At 27.9% G+C, this 14,511-nt stretch overlaps 5 protein-coding genes across 8 annotated transcripts; 2 read left to right on the forward strand and 3 right to left on the reverse strand.

Annotated features, from left to right (window-relative positions):
• Positions 1-152: 152 nt before the first annotated feature.
• Positions 153-3,655, reverse strand: LOC122512427 (protein misato). The gene is made up of 5 exons (XM_043628233.1): positions 3,517-3,655; positions 2,529-2,609; positions 2,019-2,459; positions 711-1,515; positions 153-488 (listed from the first exon to the last, which is right to left on the reverse strand). The coding sequence occupies exons 1-5, from the start codon at positions 3,592-3,594 to the stop codon at positions 280-282; spliced, it is 1,614 nt and encodes a 537-aa protein (XP_043484168.1). The 5' UTR covers positions 3,595-3,655; the 3' UTR covers positions 153-279.
• On the forward strand, positions 3,639-6,095 carry LOC122512428 (decapping and exoribonuclease protein-like). 2 transcript variants are annotated; one of them, XM_043628234.1, is made up of 5 exons: positions 3,639-3,780; positions 4,117-4,484; positions 4,616-4,839; positions 5,158-5,522; positions 5,811-6,095. In XM_043628234.1, the coding sequence occupies exons 2-5, from the start codon at positions 4,195-4,197 to the stop codon at positions 6,042-6,044; spliced, it is 1,113 nt and encodes a 370-aa protein (XP_043484169.1). In that variant the 5' UTR covers positions 3,639-3,780; positions 4,117-4,194; the 3' UTR covers positions 6,045-6,095. The 2 variants fall into 2 exon arrangements, with proteins under 2 accessions (XP_043484169.1, XP_043484170.1); XM_043628235.1 differs by lacking the exon at positions 3,639-3,780 and adding an exon at positions 3,869-4,019.
• A 519-nt stretch (positions 6,096-6,614) lies between these two features.
• LOC122512430 (p53 and DNA damage-regulated protein 1) lies at positions 6,615-9,022 on the reverse strand. Of its 3 annotated transcripts, none has more exons than XM_043628238.1 (3): positions 8,793-9,022; positions 7,297-7,529; positions 6,615-6,931 (listed from the first exon to the last, which is right to left on the reverse strand). In XM_043628238.1, exons 2-3 carry the CDS (start codon positions 7,523-7,525, stop codon positions 6,768-6,770), a joined length of 393 nt encoding a protein of 130 aa, XP_043484173.1. In that variant the 5' UTR covers positions 7,526-7,529; positions 8,793-9,022; the 3' UTR covers positions 6,615-6,767. The 3 variants fall into 3 exon arrangements, 2 of the variants coding, with proteins under 2 accessions (XP_043484173.1, XP_043484174.1); XM_043628239.1 differs by lacking the exon at positions 8,793-9,022 and adding an exon at positions 7,683-7,823; XR_006302633.1 differs by lacking the exons at positions 6,615-6,931; positions 8,793-9,022 and adding an exon at positions 7,683-8,786 and having other exon boundaries at positions 7,391-7,529.
• An 85-nt stretch (positions 9,023-9,107) lies between these two features.
• Positions 9,108-10,449, forward strand: LOC122512432 (mitochondrial import inner membrane translocase subunit Tim10). Its single transcript, XM_043628240.1, has 2 exons — positions 9,108-9,254; positions 9,751-10,449. The coding sequence occupies exon 2, from the start codon at positions 9,952-9,954 to the stop codon at positions 10,243-10,245; it is 294 nt and encodes a 97-aa protein (XP_043484175.1). The 5' UTR covers positions 9,108-9,254; positions 9,751-9,951; the 3' UTR covers positions 10,246-10,449.
• A 507-nt stretch (positions 10,450-10,956) lies between these two features.
• LOC122512475 (regulator of chromosome condensation) lies at positions 10,957-14,454 on the reverse strand. The gene is made up of 6 exons (XM_043628318.1): positions 14,295-14,454; positions 14,108-14,188; positions 12,872-13,251; positions 12,383-12,749; positions 12,001-12,273; positions 10,957-11,659 (listed from the first exon to the last, which is right to left on the reverse strand). Coding segments are annotated over exons 1-6 (1,272 nt in total). The 5' UTR covers positions 14,296-14,454; the 3' UTR covers positions 10,957-11,489.
• Positions 14,455-14,511: the final 57 nt, after the last annotated feature.

A 14,511-nucleotide genomic window follows, 5' to 3' on the forward strand; every position in this document is an offset into this window, starting at 1 on the left:
AGTAGATTTTTTTGTTTCAATTTGTAATTAACAATAGATGATTGATTTTCTTTATCTGCGAAATTAAAAAATGTATTAAATTTGTTTTAATTAATTTTTTTAGATAAATAATTCAAGACTTATTTAAACGTAAATTCAAAAATGCAATCGAGTTAAAAATATTTTGCGATTTATTGAACTTGTATTTATCGATTTGAGAAACATTTTTCGGTTTGAAAATTTAACTTAAAAATTAATTCTGAGAGTATTTCTGATATTTGTTGTAGAAAATGGAAATTTTCAGACATAATGATCTTCGTACGCCTCTTTGCAGTCTAGTAAATTATTGAGACTCTCTATATATTCGTCGTTTTCGAGACCAGAATTTTCAAAGGCGTGAAATCTTTTAATTGATTTGACTTTTTTCGCTTGATTGTAAAGTGATTCGTACATATTTGCAAGACTGCTGCCACTGTGTAGACCGGCCATGACTGCTACACTTTCGGCAACTAATATGAAAAAAGAGTATTTTAGAAAAGAAATCAATTTCGAAAATAGAATAATGAATGAAAACAGGGTTTCCACAAGTCAAAGAAATCTGGAAATTCAGGAAAGAAAAAAAGGCCAGGGAAAATAGCATTTTCGTCTGGATATCAGGGAAAAGTTTGGAAAAAAACAAAATTAAATTTTTGTAGCAACCCTGAAAAAGAATGGAAAAAACATGTTTTTACCTTCTTCAGTAGGCGCTTCGGAGATATTTCCATTTTTCGTTACTTGATTGTTGAAAATTTTAGGAAAAGGACGCTTTATCGACAGTGGTGCGCTAATATTTGTCAAATAAGTAGCCGAAGCGTGACAGGAACAGGAGAAAAATAATGACATCATTTCATGGACTGTTGAACATTTATAAGCAGCTTTGGATAATTGATTTTGCGCCTCATTCAATGGTCTTTTTAATCTATCCTCAGGAATACCTCTCAATGATATACTTTGATAATTTTTGTCCTTCGATATTTCGCAACATGGCGTTAAACTCGTCCACAAGGATTCATCAAAATCATCCAAAATATCAATTAAATCCCGTTCGATTGTCATTGGAAATGGTAGATTAACACTCATTGCTGCCGCTTTTCTACCCAATTTATTCATATCAGCGCAAAGATCCGATAGAGCAGACATTGGAAATTGTTTCTGTCGATATCGCAATGTTAATGTGTCGAGAGCCGTCGCCAATATTGCCGCCGAATGATACTTTAATTGTGGATCGTACGTCATGTGTTTAAACATTCGATATTTTCCCGATTTTGGCCAAATTTCCTCTCTACAACCCAATGGACAAAATAGCGACGAATTCTCCCCAAGATGCTGATAACACAAGACGGTATTGACAATTTTTATTAAATCCTCCGCCGAGGGCTCGATATTCGTTCCTTGAAAAGTCGGAAACGATAGAATACTTTTTCCATATTCGTCACGTAAATACTGAATACACGACGAACCCAATCCTGCGAATCCGTCCGTTGAATCTAGAATTACCTAAAAAAAACAATTTGAAAAATAATTTTGTCTCCCTCTAACAGAGCTCGAACTAAAACTAAAATTCTTTTTAGGAATTCAATTATTTTCAGAAATAGTAGAACTCAATGTAGAATTTCAATTAATTTTAATACAATTTTAATCAAACTCGGAAAATGTAATTTTTATTAAAAATCGTCGAAAGAATTTAATTATTTAAAAATATAATAAAATTTTAGATGTTCTCTTATTTTACTCGAACTGGTTATATTTTTGTTACTAATTGGTCCATAAAGTCCGTATTTTTAAATACTTTCACTGGTTCGAGCCCTGCTCTAAAATAATTATTCAGACAAAAAGAAAAGAATTTCAAAAAGAAAAGCAAAAAAAAAAAGGTTTAGATAAAAAGAATAAAAACAATCAGGAAACAAATATATGAATGTGAATTTAAAATAAACCAAAAAGGAAGTCACACGTGAACTGAATTTGAAAGAATCGATAAATAGGCGAAAAAATTAGTAAACCTGAAATCCTTGAATTAAATCGCATTCCTCGACGTAATTTCTTATCTTGTCAGTGAAATCCTCTGAAAATGATTCTGTGTTCCACACGTTTCTCCCATAATTGAATATATCGAATAGTTGATTTGTCGATTCGTGGGTATATTGTTTGACTACATTAACAGTCCTTGGATGGAAACGAGGAACTAGATAGTCAACCCATTTATTAACATTATTTTCAAAATCAAAACTCTTCTCTGCCTCTTCACTATTGTCCTTATCCAATTCTTTAACAAATGATGATTTCGCTGACTCGGGCTCTTCTGTTATTTGAACATTCTCATTGTACCAAAGAACATCATTGTCCTTTGAACTATTTTCATATAATGATCCCGTTTCATTTAGATAACCCAAACTTCCTTTTAAATCGACTAATAAAAGTCTTGGCGTATAAGTAACTTGTTTCTAAAAAAAGCAAATAAATTCAATTTTTCTTACAAATTTTCAGGATGTACCTATAATGAATTTAAATACCTGGTGTGTCTCTCCTTCTCGATACAGAACATCGTGATTAATTTCCGAAGGATTTTCCGGATCGTAGGTAAAATTCGCCTCCTGGTAAAGTAAAAAATATTTGTTGATTAAATTTTGACAAGAGACGAAATTCTTCTTCATTTTATAAATTATGCGCAGAAGGTGATATTCCATTTATTATTATTATTATTATTATTATTATTATTATGCAACTTACAAATTTCTTTTTATTTTCAAATAATTTTTGGCAAAAATTCAAATCTTTTCAACAAAATTTAAAAAAAAAATTTCAGGAAAGAATTCAATTATTTTCTAAAATTTTAATAAATCCTTCTCAAAAGGAATTCTTTGCGAGAATTCAATTATTTTTAGAAATCCTAATTAAATTCTTCGAAATAATACAAGAATTCAATTATTTACATAAATATTAAAATTCTTTGTAAGAATTCAATTATTTTCAAAAATATTAATTTTTTTTTAAATTTAATTATTTTTCTAAAATGTTAATAAATTCTTCGAAACAATTCAATTATTTTTTTAAAATAATAAAATCTTTGCAGAGATTCAATTAATTTGATTAAGATTTCACAAAAGAATTGAATTTTTTTCTAAAATTTTAATAAATCCTTCTTAACAATTTAATTATTTATTAATTTTTAATAAAATTTTTCGAAAGAATCCAATAATTTTATTTTTGAAAGAAACTTAAAGAAATTCTTCCATTATTCAAAAGAATTTAATTATTTACAAAAAGTCTCTAATAAAATTGTTTAAAAGAATTTAATTTTCTATCAATAATTTTAATGGTAATATAATTAATTTTATATTCAAATTTAGAAATTACTATTTCGAGTGTTTTATAATTATCATTTATTCTATTTTCTGTTAATATTAATTATTCTTTTGTATTTTAAAAAGTCAATTAACGTTTTTGGAAAAATTGGAGAGGTTAGGACGACAGATTTTAGATGCAAAACAATTCATATACTTGCAAATTCCACCAGTGTGTTCCTATATAATTCGAATAATGACCAACTTGAATAGTTAATATTTCCCGTGTTGACATTGTTTAAATTTTTATAGTTTGTTTTATATTTTTTTTCTATATAAAAAATAAACAAAATAGTTTGTAAATGACAGCTGATGTCTGATGACAGCGACCAGGAGCGTATCAACTGAATAACTGCAAATAACTTTCACCCTAAATTTGCAATTTTCTGTCTTGTAAATTTATTGACACAATAGTAATTTAGTAAGTATTAATTTTCATTAAATTTAAATACTTTTAGTTATATACTTTGCAAATATTGTTTTCTAAACACTAAATAAACCACATAAAGTATTTCGTCGTCGTCTTGAAATCGACGTTTATAACATTTCATTTTTTATCTTTATATTAAAATATAGAATTAAATGTCAAGAAGTGGATGAATTAAATCTAAAATTTAATATATTAATTTTCTTTACATTTTTTTTATGCGTAAAATTGAGGTATATAGTTTATATTATCAAAAATACATGTTTTGTAATAAAATATTTAAGGTTATGTTCTTTAATGATTATATTTTACTTATTTTACAAACTGCAGAATATTGTCTATATCCACGTGGAACTGTGAAGAAATAATTTAAATAATAGGAAATGCCAAAGATTTTTTATCACCACAATGTCTTTTGAAATAGATCAACAGTGGAATGAATCATTCCCAAAAATTACAAAACCAGAAGTTGTTGGTTATTACAGTTTAAATGGTAAACGTGAATATTTACCAGATCTATCACAATTGAAATATTTATATCTACCCCGTGGTAATCGTATTAATTTCAATCTTAACGATGGAATGGAAAAAGTAATACGCAAACAGGAATCGGCTTCAAATGAAAATATAAATAATCTTCTAAAGTGGATTCTTGTGAGTCACAGTAAAATTCAAGCACCACTTGATTCTGGACGATGGTGATTATATTTTTAATTGTTTAAATTGTAAACTTTAATTATAATTTGTAGTTCAATTTATTGTTAATTTCTATCAATTCTTCGATACGAGATAAAATTGATAAATTAATTGAAAATTTGATTCGAGACAGGTTAAAACCAGAGTTTGTTGCATATCGAGGACTTTTGAGTGCTTTGTGGAGAACACCATTTGAAGAGTGTGATGGATGGATCATATGTGCGGCAAAATTTGAGGGAACAATATATTTATGTGCTTTTGACACAGACGAGGCGAAAAAAAGAAAAGCTAATGAAACACCAAGAGAGAAAATGATGTGCTCTTGGGGTTATAAATTTGAGCAATTTACTTTAACAGGTAAACTTTATTTTAAACAAAAAATTTATTTTATCTCATGCCCTTTACTCAGGGCTCGAAACAGTGAAAGTATTTAAAAAATACGGACTTTACGGACCAAAAATGAAAAATTACGGACCAATTAAGGAACAATTACTGACAAAAATATAACCAGTTCGAAGATTTGAATTTTAAATTTTTCTAAAAATTACTGTTTTTTTTAACTTTTCAAATATTCAATTCTTCAAATTATATGGTACAATATACGAACTGTTTTATGGATCTTTTTTTCGAGACCTGTTTACTAGAAAATAAAAAGAAAACATTTTTATTGTTTAGATTTACCGGATAAGAAACCATTAACATCCGAACCTGTTAATGAAAATGAGGAATTTTGCAGTATGTTCACTTGTGAATTTGGTGGCAAATATCTTCTGTACGGAGCAGAAATGGATGGAATTGAGGCATGGGTACCAGTGAAAGAACCCGTTGCCTGGAAAAATGTTAATTTCGTTGAATTGAAAACTAACAGAATTATTGAAACCGGACGTCAGGACGTTATTTTTCGGAAAAAACTTTTAAAATGGTGGTGCCAATCGTTTTTAGTTGGCATTGAAAACATTGTTTGTGGCTTTAGGACAAATAATGGAAATGTTATAGACTTGAAAAAATACAAGGTTTCCGATTTAATTAAAATGGCAAAGGTAAACAAGAATTATTGTAATTAATGTTAAGTCATTCACAATTGTCGCGATAATGACACGTGTCTCACTAGATTACGCCTCTGTCATTATGTAATGAAATTACTTAATAGCAACAACACTTTTAATATCAACAAGAGAATTATTTTTAAAGTCCTAACTGAAAATTCGAATTCTATTTAAAAAGAAAACTTTCTTAAATTCTTTCTGTTCTTAAAAAAATTTAAGAAAACTTTCTTCAATAATTTTTTAACTAAATGACTTTTTTTAACAATGAATTCTTTTTTTTAGAATTATTGGGAACCGTCGCCTTGTATGAATTTCGGTGATGCTTTCTTGAATCACGTGAAGAAAGTGGTTACGAAGGATTATGACAAATGTATTTATAAATTTTCATGGAATCCGGGGAACAATGAAGTGGAATTGACTGTTCTTAATAGTCAACATTCGTCGAGTTACGTCTCTCAGTATACATTTCTACCACAATGGTTCATAGATAAAGCAAATGAATCAATGCGAAATTAATCGCATTATCGTGAAGACGAATCGTATCCTTTTTTTATATATTTAATCTATAATGAAAAAAGAATTGACAGGGTTGCCACTGAAATTTAATTTTGTTTTTCCCTGGTAAATTTCTTCATTTGTAAAATTATTCGAAAACAAATAGTTTTATTTAAAATAATTATTTAATAATTATTATTTTTCCATTGCAATTAAGATTTGCGAAAATTTAAAATCCAAACCGTTTGTAAATTCAACAACTTATAAGAATTATATTATAAATTATATATTATTCTTATTAAGTTGTTATTTTTTAGATTTTTTAACTGAATTCTTCTTTAAATCAATTATTTTTAATATTTTTTGACAAAGTCCTTTGAGAATTTTTAAATTCATTTATTAACAAAAAAAATGGAAATTTCTAAAATTCCTTGTCCGGTGGCAACCCTGGTTGAACATATACATATGCTCAACATTGTTTCAATTTTTTTCTTCAAGTTCTGCAAAAATTCTAACCAGTTGATAATTATGATATTAATTATAAAATTCAATTACTTCAGTATTAACAATTTTCGAAATAAAGAATGTAAATATTTGTAAACTTTTGGTTTATTATGGGATATTTACACTATATTTAACAATTTGTACATTTGTGCATTTTGTGATGAGTTTTTTTTTAGTACAAAAATGATTTGTCGATGATTATGAAATTGAAATTTGGTAATTTAAACGTGAAAATTATTTTTATAGTCCAAGAACTTGATTCATAGCTGACATTTCAGAATGAGATAATGGTTTTAACATAAGTCCCGGTACAGGTGGTTGTAATTCCAAATCACGTAATTCATTGACCTTGACTTTCAGTTCGCTTCTCAGTTTATTTATTTCTACGTCGCATTGATTTTGATCTGGAAAAAAGAAAAAAAAGCAAAGTCAGAGTGGTCACAAGTTTCAGATTATTAATTTTCATGATATTAAAATTATTTTCCCTGAAAAAATTCTTTTAACAAGAAACTATGAAAGTTTACGGAAAATGAGTAGAATTTATGAATTTTAATAATTTCTAAAAAGTAAAATTATAACTTTCTCTGAATTCAATTATTTTCTACAATTTACAACTAAACTTCATCTCTACATCAATTATTTTAAATAATTTTCCGAAAGTTCTTCTATAATTCAACTATTTAACAATTAATTTTTTAAAAAGTAATCGTAGAGATTTTTTTTTAATTTTGAAAGTTTTATTATTAATAAAATTAACATTTCTACGAACCTTTCTTTAGTAATTCCTCAGCATGTTTGGCTGACATTTTCATTAATAATGGCCCAACGGTTAGCCAAGCTTTGTCGTGCTTTTGTTTTTGTAAAGCTCGCATTCCAACACGATCGTCATTTCTCCTCATGTCCAGTGCAACAATTTCTTGTCTGTCAGTTAGAATTTCTCCAGCTTTGCTTTCCACTTGTTGCAAATGTTTCAATAAATCCTTTTGATTTTCATCCATTATCCTGAAAAAAAACAATGAATTTGCAAATTTTCTACAATTTTTGAATTTATAATTTAGGACTTTGAACAATTATAATAGGAATGTTTTTTATATTTAAAATCGAGTGATTTTTCGATTTCTTTTTATATATAAAAAAAATTAAAAATGCTCGTACTTTGAACGAAAACTTATATTCAATACTTGTTTCGTGTTTCAATGGAAATTTTTTATGACAAGGCTTTTCGGAGATATTTTTCCCTCTGTGCTTCCCGACGAAGATGACGATCACGTTCCCATTTTTTTAATTTTCGTTCACTTGGTGCACGAGTTGTTTTGATAGCCCGACGATCGTTGGGCTTGAAATGAGTGACTTGTGGTGTTTTTTTTTCGTCGAGTCCAAAACCTTTTCTGTCTTGTTTCAGAGTTGTTTTCACGGGGTATTTACGACCCTCTCCTGAAGGTCCTAGACCATGTTCCTCGTCCCATCCTGAATTTATAAGCATCTGGTAGCCTTTATTTCCCTTTGGAACAATGTAGTGAGCTCCTGATACTTTTGGCTTTGTGTTAAAAATATGCACAATCGAAGTTTCATGCTCAGTCTGTGTAATATTCTCAAAATTTGAATTACAGACGTTGCAGAAAAAATTTATTTTTTCTATTTTCTTTTCATTTATTTTTGTTGCAATTTTGTGCTTCTCATTACTTTCCAAGAGTTTAACAATGTTTGTGAATTTATTTTTCAAAGCTAAATTCATTGCCGTTAATCCCGATTTATCCTTGATGTTTCTTTTTGCTTTAAGTTTGAGGAAAAAAGCAACAATTTCGGAATTTCCACTGTAAGCTGCAGACATTAACGGAGTCCAACCAAATTCATCCACTGTATTTATATTATCTGGGTGCAAATTTGTTTTTAAAAATGTAAGATCGTTATTCTCGATTGCTTTGAAAATTGAATTCACAGTTACTTTTGTATTTATTTGACTATTTATATTTTTAACCATTTTCTTCTTCTTTGGAAAATTTTTCTTTTTTTGATTATTTGTTTGAGATTTTTCATTAGAAAAGTTGATAGCTTCTTCGTAGGCGTTTTTTGCCTCTAAACCTTGAAATCCAAGTTTGCTGACGACCTTCTTAGCAGGTAATTCTTCAATATTATTACTTTCTTTGACAAAAATTTTCAAAGGGAGATTCATTGTTGTATAATTTGGATTAAAGGACATTGTCAAAGCTTTTTTTATTGCCGTTCTTTTAATTTCTTTTTGAAAATATAAATTTTCTTATTTACCTTATTTATCTTGTTTATTATTATTCTTCTGATTATTGGTTATGTTCACATCAATTTAATTCTTTCGTAAAAAAATTTGCTAGTCCTGCAATATTTATTGTTTTTTTGTTTAGAATATTTATCGATTTTCGTTATCAGAAAATATGTTTTTAGTTTAAAAACAAGTTAATTATTTAAAAAGGGATAATTTTACGTTTTTATGCACTTTTTTCTTTTTTCACTTTAGCTCTTTAAGCTCTTGCTCTTTAAAAACTTCGGCAATATTCGTCAAGTTTCGAGTCTTGTTTCCGACCAATTCCGAGAGTTGACGAAAATCGACGGAATTAGACGGAAATTATAGAAGAAGGCGGCGTGTGAATTTTTTTAGAAAAGAAAAGTTCTTTAATCTTCTCAATGAATAGTCCGATAATTAGAAGTATTAAAAATTTATCAATTCATACGAAAATATTCATTGGTTGGTAGGTATGTTTAAGTAGAAAACTTATTTAAATTTATTCAGTTCTTGGGACAAAAAACTGCTCACATTTTTTAAAGTAAATTCTAACCTCAAAATGTATTAGAAATTTGATGTAATTTTTTATTTGCATGTATTTATCTGCATCTTTTATTGAAAAATAATTCGCCAAGTTAATGTTTGTTGGTTCATGTAATTGTCACTAATGAAAATTTATTTTTGAAAGGAAAGATAAGAAAAGAAAATTGTTTTTTGATGTTTAAGTTTATTCATTAAATATACAAAATTAATAAAATATGCACTTAATAATTTAAGACTCAAACTTTAAAAAAATTCAATTATTAACTAATTTACTAATTAATTATTCTTGTTTAATAATTTCAAAAGTTTTAATAAAATTCTTCTCAATTATTTTAAAACTTGAAAGAAATTGTTCATAAAATTCAATTATTTTTAAGATTTTTAATTAAAATTTTTAAAGAAACTCCATTAATTTTTGTTTAGGGCTTTCGTCGTTTCCGGAGGATTGTATGCTTTTACTGCATCAAGAAATTACATAGTAGGACGAAGACATGAGAGTATGAAAACACGAGAACGTATGCAAAGGGATTTAAGTGATTTAGAACCGATTGAGCGTACACCAAAGAGTTTTTGGTGGTGAATCAAAAAAACAATAAGAGAAAGAATTTATTAAAAAGAAGAAAAATGGCAGCACTACCTCAACTAGACGAAGAAAAATTCAAATTGGTCCAAGATTTGGAAATTGAAATGATGTCCGATATGTATAATCGAATGACATCAGCGTGTCACAAGAAATGTATTCCACCAAAATATCGTGAACCGGAACTTGGAAAAGGTGAATCAATATGTCTTGATCGATGCATTGCTAAATATTTTGAAGTACATGATAAAATTGGCAAAAAATTAACACAAATCACAATGCAAGATGAAACTGCATTGAAGAATAATGTTGCTGAACAAACTAAATTAGCAAATTAACTTTATTTTCGTTGTATTATTATTTCTTTTTTTGCAAAATTCGTAACAAAATTTGAAGTCGTGCATTTAGAGTTTTAGTAATTTTTCACCATAAATGATAAATTAGTTTAATTTCATTTTATTGACCTCAGATTTCTATAAATCCCAACGACGTTGTTACATACTGTAATTATGTGTTGTTAATAAAAAGGATTTAAAGCGAAACAATGAGTTTGAGATAAAAATTGCTAAATTTTAGAGAGCTAACTTTTTAGTCCTTGTTTCAAAAATTGAATTTTTAGAATTCATAAGATAATTCTTAATTTTTGTGTCTTTTTTGTTTGCCTCATAAACTATGAAATTACCACGAATTCTAATACAAAACCTTCAATTTTTTCTATTTCTGACAATAATTTATTTTTAAATAACTTAATTCTTGAAGAATTAACAAAAAATTATTACTTAGATATTATTTAATGAATAATTTTACTTAAAATTTTCAAAAATAATTAAATATTATGAGTTTCGTTTACAATTTTCATAAATAGATGAACTTCAAAATATATCAATTTATTTTAAATTATGTAAAATTTCAATTCTTAACGAATTTAATAAAATGTTAATCTTGGCAAAATTAATTAATCATTTTTAGAGTGAATCACAATATTCTTTAGGATCAGGGAAAAAGTCAAGGAAAAACAAAATTAAATTTTTATAGCAACTCTGATGAAATACTGGAAAAACATATTTTATTGTTGTCAATGAATAACTTCATTGAAAAATTTCCATGTACATCATTTAAAAAAAACAATTCCAATACAAAATCAAATAAACAAGTAATTCAAGTTAATCATCAATATTCACTCGTAACGCTAACAAAAAAGATAAATTGGCACAAACTGAACAAAAAAAAAAAGAAAATACGTAGATAACGTCTTAGTAATAAAATACAATCAAATAGTGGTTCATGAAAAAACAATTTATTCTAATAACATTGTAAACTGAAAAATTTATCAAAAAAAAATATATATTAAAGATTTTTTTTATTGATAATTGAAACGTTATGTACATACCTATTTGTATTAACGCTTATAATTTAAGTTTCAATGTGCTTCCAAAAAATATTTAGCACCACAATATTAATTTTAGCGCGCAAAGTTAGAACAAATTTGATTTTTTTTTCGTGTTCAGCTTTTTTCCGTCAAAAAAAAACATACTTTGTTACAACTACGCGCAGTTGTAAATAATTTCAATTATCTAAATTCTTATCGTTTTTTCACCGCTAATAATACAGTGTGTTGACCACCGCCGGTTACTCTCATAACAATTTTATCCTCAAGTTGTTTTCCCTTTATTTTCTGAGGTGTTTCTACGTCATCTTCTTCACCAGTTCCCAATTGACCGTTCGAACCCATTCCCCAAGCGTACAAATCTCCTGAAAAAATTATTTAGTATTTTTAATTAATTAATTATTATTATTATTAATAATTATTTAATTTAAATTATGTTTTTTTATCGATAGAAATTTTTGTTTGTTTAATTGCGTTAAAACTTTTGTAATAATTAAATAATATTAAAAAATTTATTCTTGTCAGAAATAGAAACAATTGTTGAAGATTTTGTACTAGAATTAGTGGTAGATTCATAGTTTATGAGCCAAACAAAAATGACACCAAAAATTGAGAATTTTCTTATGAATTTTAAAAATTCCTGACTTTTCCCTGACTTGTGACAACCTTGTATTAGTTTTGTTTAATAGATTTTCAGAAATCGAACCTGAGGAGGAGACGGCAAACGATTGTGATGATCCCGCTCCAATGTCGACGCATTTAAAAGATTCTAGAGCTGGGACTTGCGTTAATGATGTTGCGTCCTCACAGTTAGGACCCAATCCTAATCGTCCATATTCTTTCCGTCCCATTACGAAAACTTTTCCCTGATCATCGAGTGCAATTGTATGATGTTGTCCTCCGCTAATGTGAACCCATTTTCTTCCACTGAATGTCTTCGAAAGACGTGGAAAGAATTGCATATCTCCGTCAGTCAATCCTTTTGTGAAAAAAATTTTTATTTTTTTTATTTCAGTTATTCATGTTTTTAAGTTTTGATTTCTTTTTCTTTTTTAGATTGTGTGATTGATGAAAGAATGATAACTCACCGGTTTGCCTATAATTATTTAATCCGAAAGCATAAATTTCACCGCTTGGATAGCTTCTTGCGAAAGTACAGTAAGTGCCAGCCCAAATATCGTCAAATTCAAATTTTTGTCCTACTTTAAATTTGACCATTGCAGGCATTAATAAAGGTTCAACACCATGTCTACTGTGTCTGTCAGCACTTCTTGGCGATATTCTTCCCAATTGTCCTTGTTCACCGCATCCACAAGAATAAATTCGTCCATGATTATCAAGTAAAATAAGATGATCAGCGCCAGAAGCTATTTTCACTATTACTACACCCGGCAACATTTCGAGTGGAAGTTTTTCATTTCCCTTTAGTGTCAAACCCATCGTACCGTGTGAGTCCTGAGGAAAAATAATAAAATAGTACAGAAATTAAGAGAGAGAGAGAGACTATTTTAAAATAAAATTTAACATTATTTTTAAAATACTTTCTCAGAAAATGTAAAGGGGAAATTTTACCGTACCCTAAAGGAGCCCCAGGCAAAAACACGACCGTCTGAGAGGAGAGCAGCAGAATGTGAATCACCAGCTGAGACTTGAATTACTTTACCGGGAAGATTAACGTAATTGGGAATAGTTTCGGTGCCTTCCTCGGTTGTGTCTCTTCCCAATGCTCCTTCATCATTACAACCGAATGTTAGTACTTTTCCGTCTTTTGTTAAGCACACATTGTGCATTCCACCGGCCGCGACTGCAGCAATATTCTCATATTTTGGAACAGCTGCTGGTCGGGTTTTCTCAAAGACGTCCGGTCCTAGTCCAAGTTGTCCCACATCGCCCTGACCAATGCAAAGAACGATGCCACCTTCCTTTACTGTTCGAAGATCTGGCGTAACAAGTAAGTCTAAAAAAAATATTTACGTATTATTTCTTTATCGAATTTATATTTTTTTTATTTATACTTTTTCCAACGCCTTTTTCATCTTAATTTGAAACCTTTTCAAATTTCAATTATTTCTAAAATATTTATCCTACAATGCTTCTAATATTTATTTATTATCTAAAATTTTAACTGAAATTCATTTTTAAATCATTTCTAATTCGAAAATTCTACGCGAATTCAATTATTTAAATAAGAACATAAATAATTTATTGAATAATTGAATTCGTATACAGAATTTTATTAACAAATATTTAAATAATCGAAATTTTTCAACGAATTCTAATAGAATTTTTAAGAATAATCGCATTTTTAGAGGAATTCGATTAAAATTGTATTAAAAATAACTTAAATTCTGTGCAATGCGTTTTATTATTTATGAAAATAATAATTGTTGAAAAATTAGAAAATTTTCAAAAAATACAAAATTAATAAAACAGTAATAATTTAATTGTTACGTTACACTTATTTTTAGATTAAATTTTAAAAGTATCAGAAGAATTTAAAATTTTATTGATTTATAATAAACGCTCTTTAAATGCTTTAAATCTCAAAGACAAGCATTGGAGGTTATAATTCACAAAGCATTGTTTACAAAGTATCTGATAAAAATCTACAATCAATATATATTGAATTTATCTAATATATAATAAGTTAATAAACTTTTAAATTCCTAATTATTAGGCAAATGTTTCTATATTTAAAAAAATAACGTTATTTCTACCTCTGACAAGCATCAAGTTTGAGTGACGCGATTTCATCTCGTTTTTGATGAATTAAAAAAAAGTTAATACTTATTTTAACATAAATATAAATTTACCTTGTTTTTTGCTACGTTTCGATATTTTATCCTCTTTTTCTATAGAATTTGCAACTCTTTTTGTTCCTTTTCTGGGTGCCACTGGAAAATTTTGAGGTTATATTTTAGAAAATCCATTATTTTAGTGTCAAAGAAAAAATAAAGAATAATACAATCAAGCAACACGGATAGAGTATGAATTACTTACTTATAATTAGTAAAAATTAATGAAAAATAATGAAAATAAAGAGAATTAACACGTTGCCGCCAAATCTGTCACACAACCTTGATAAACTTGTTTCTATGGACGTTGAATAAATACAGACAGAAATGATGATTTGAGAGAGAGGGGAGGACGGAGTGTGACGGAACATCCGTGTTTTTTTATATAAATTTCCTGGAATGGAATAATAAATTTATTTGAA

The sequence above is a fragment of the Leptopilina heterotoma genome, unplaced genomic scaffold (assembly GCF_015476425.1).
Source record: "Leptopilina heterotoma isolate Lh14 unplaced genomic scaffold, ASM1547642v1 Lhet_99, whole genome shotgun sequence".
NCBI lineage: Eukaryota > Metazoa > Arthropoda > Insecta > Hymenoptera > Figitidae > Leptopilina > Leptopilina heterotoma.

Coding starts and splice junctions, on each gene's coding strand:
- LOC122512432 (XM_043628240.1), top strand. CDS start 9,952: ATGGCAGCACTACCTCAACTAGACGAAGAAAAATTCAAATTGGTCCAA.
- LOC122512427 (XM_043628233.1), bottom strand. CDS start 3,594: ATGTCAACACGGGAAATATTAACTATTCAAGTTGGTCATTATTCGAAT. Junction 2,610..3,516: donor CACACTGGTGGAATTTGCAA/GTATATGAATTG, acceptor TTACTTTACCAG/GAGGCGAATTTTACCTACGA. Junction 2,460..2,528: donor GAGAAGGAGAGACACACCAG/GTATTTAAATTC, acceptor TGCTTTTTTTAG/AAACAAGTTACTTATACGCC.
- LOC122512475 (XM_043628318.1), bottom strand. Junction 13,252..14,107: donor GAAACGTAGCAAAAAACAAG/GTAAATTTATAT, acceptor TATTTTTTTTAG/ACTTACTTGTTACGCCAGAT. Junction 11,660..12,000: donor GTTTGCCGTCTCCTCCTCAG/GTTCGATTTCTG, acceptor TAATTTTTTCAG/GAGATTTGTACGCTTGGGGA.
- LOC122512430 (XM_043628238.1), bottom strand. CDS start 7,525: ATGGATGAAAATCAAAAGGATTTATTGAAACATTTGCAACAAGTGGAA. Junction 6,932..7,296: donor TGAGGAATTACTAAAGAAAG/GTTCGTAGAAAT, acceptor TCTTTTTTCCAG/ATCAAAATCAATGCGACGTA.
- LOC122512428 (XM_043628234.1), top strand. CDS start 4,195: ATGTCTTTTGAAATAGATCAACAGTGGAATGAATCATTCCCAAAAATT. Junction 4,840..5,157: donor TGAGCAATTTACTTTAACAG/GTAAACTTTATT, acceptor TTTATTGTTTAG/ATTTACCGGATAAGAAACCA. Junction 5,523..5,810: donor ATTTAATTAAAATGGCAAAG/GTAAACAAGAAT, acceptor TCTTTTTTTTAG/AATTATTGGGAACCGTCGCC.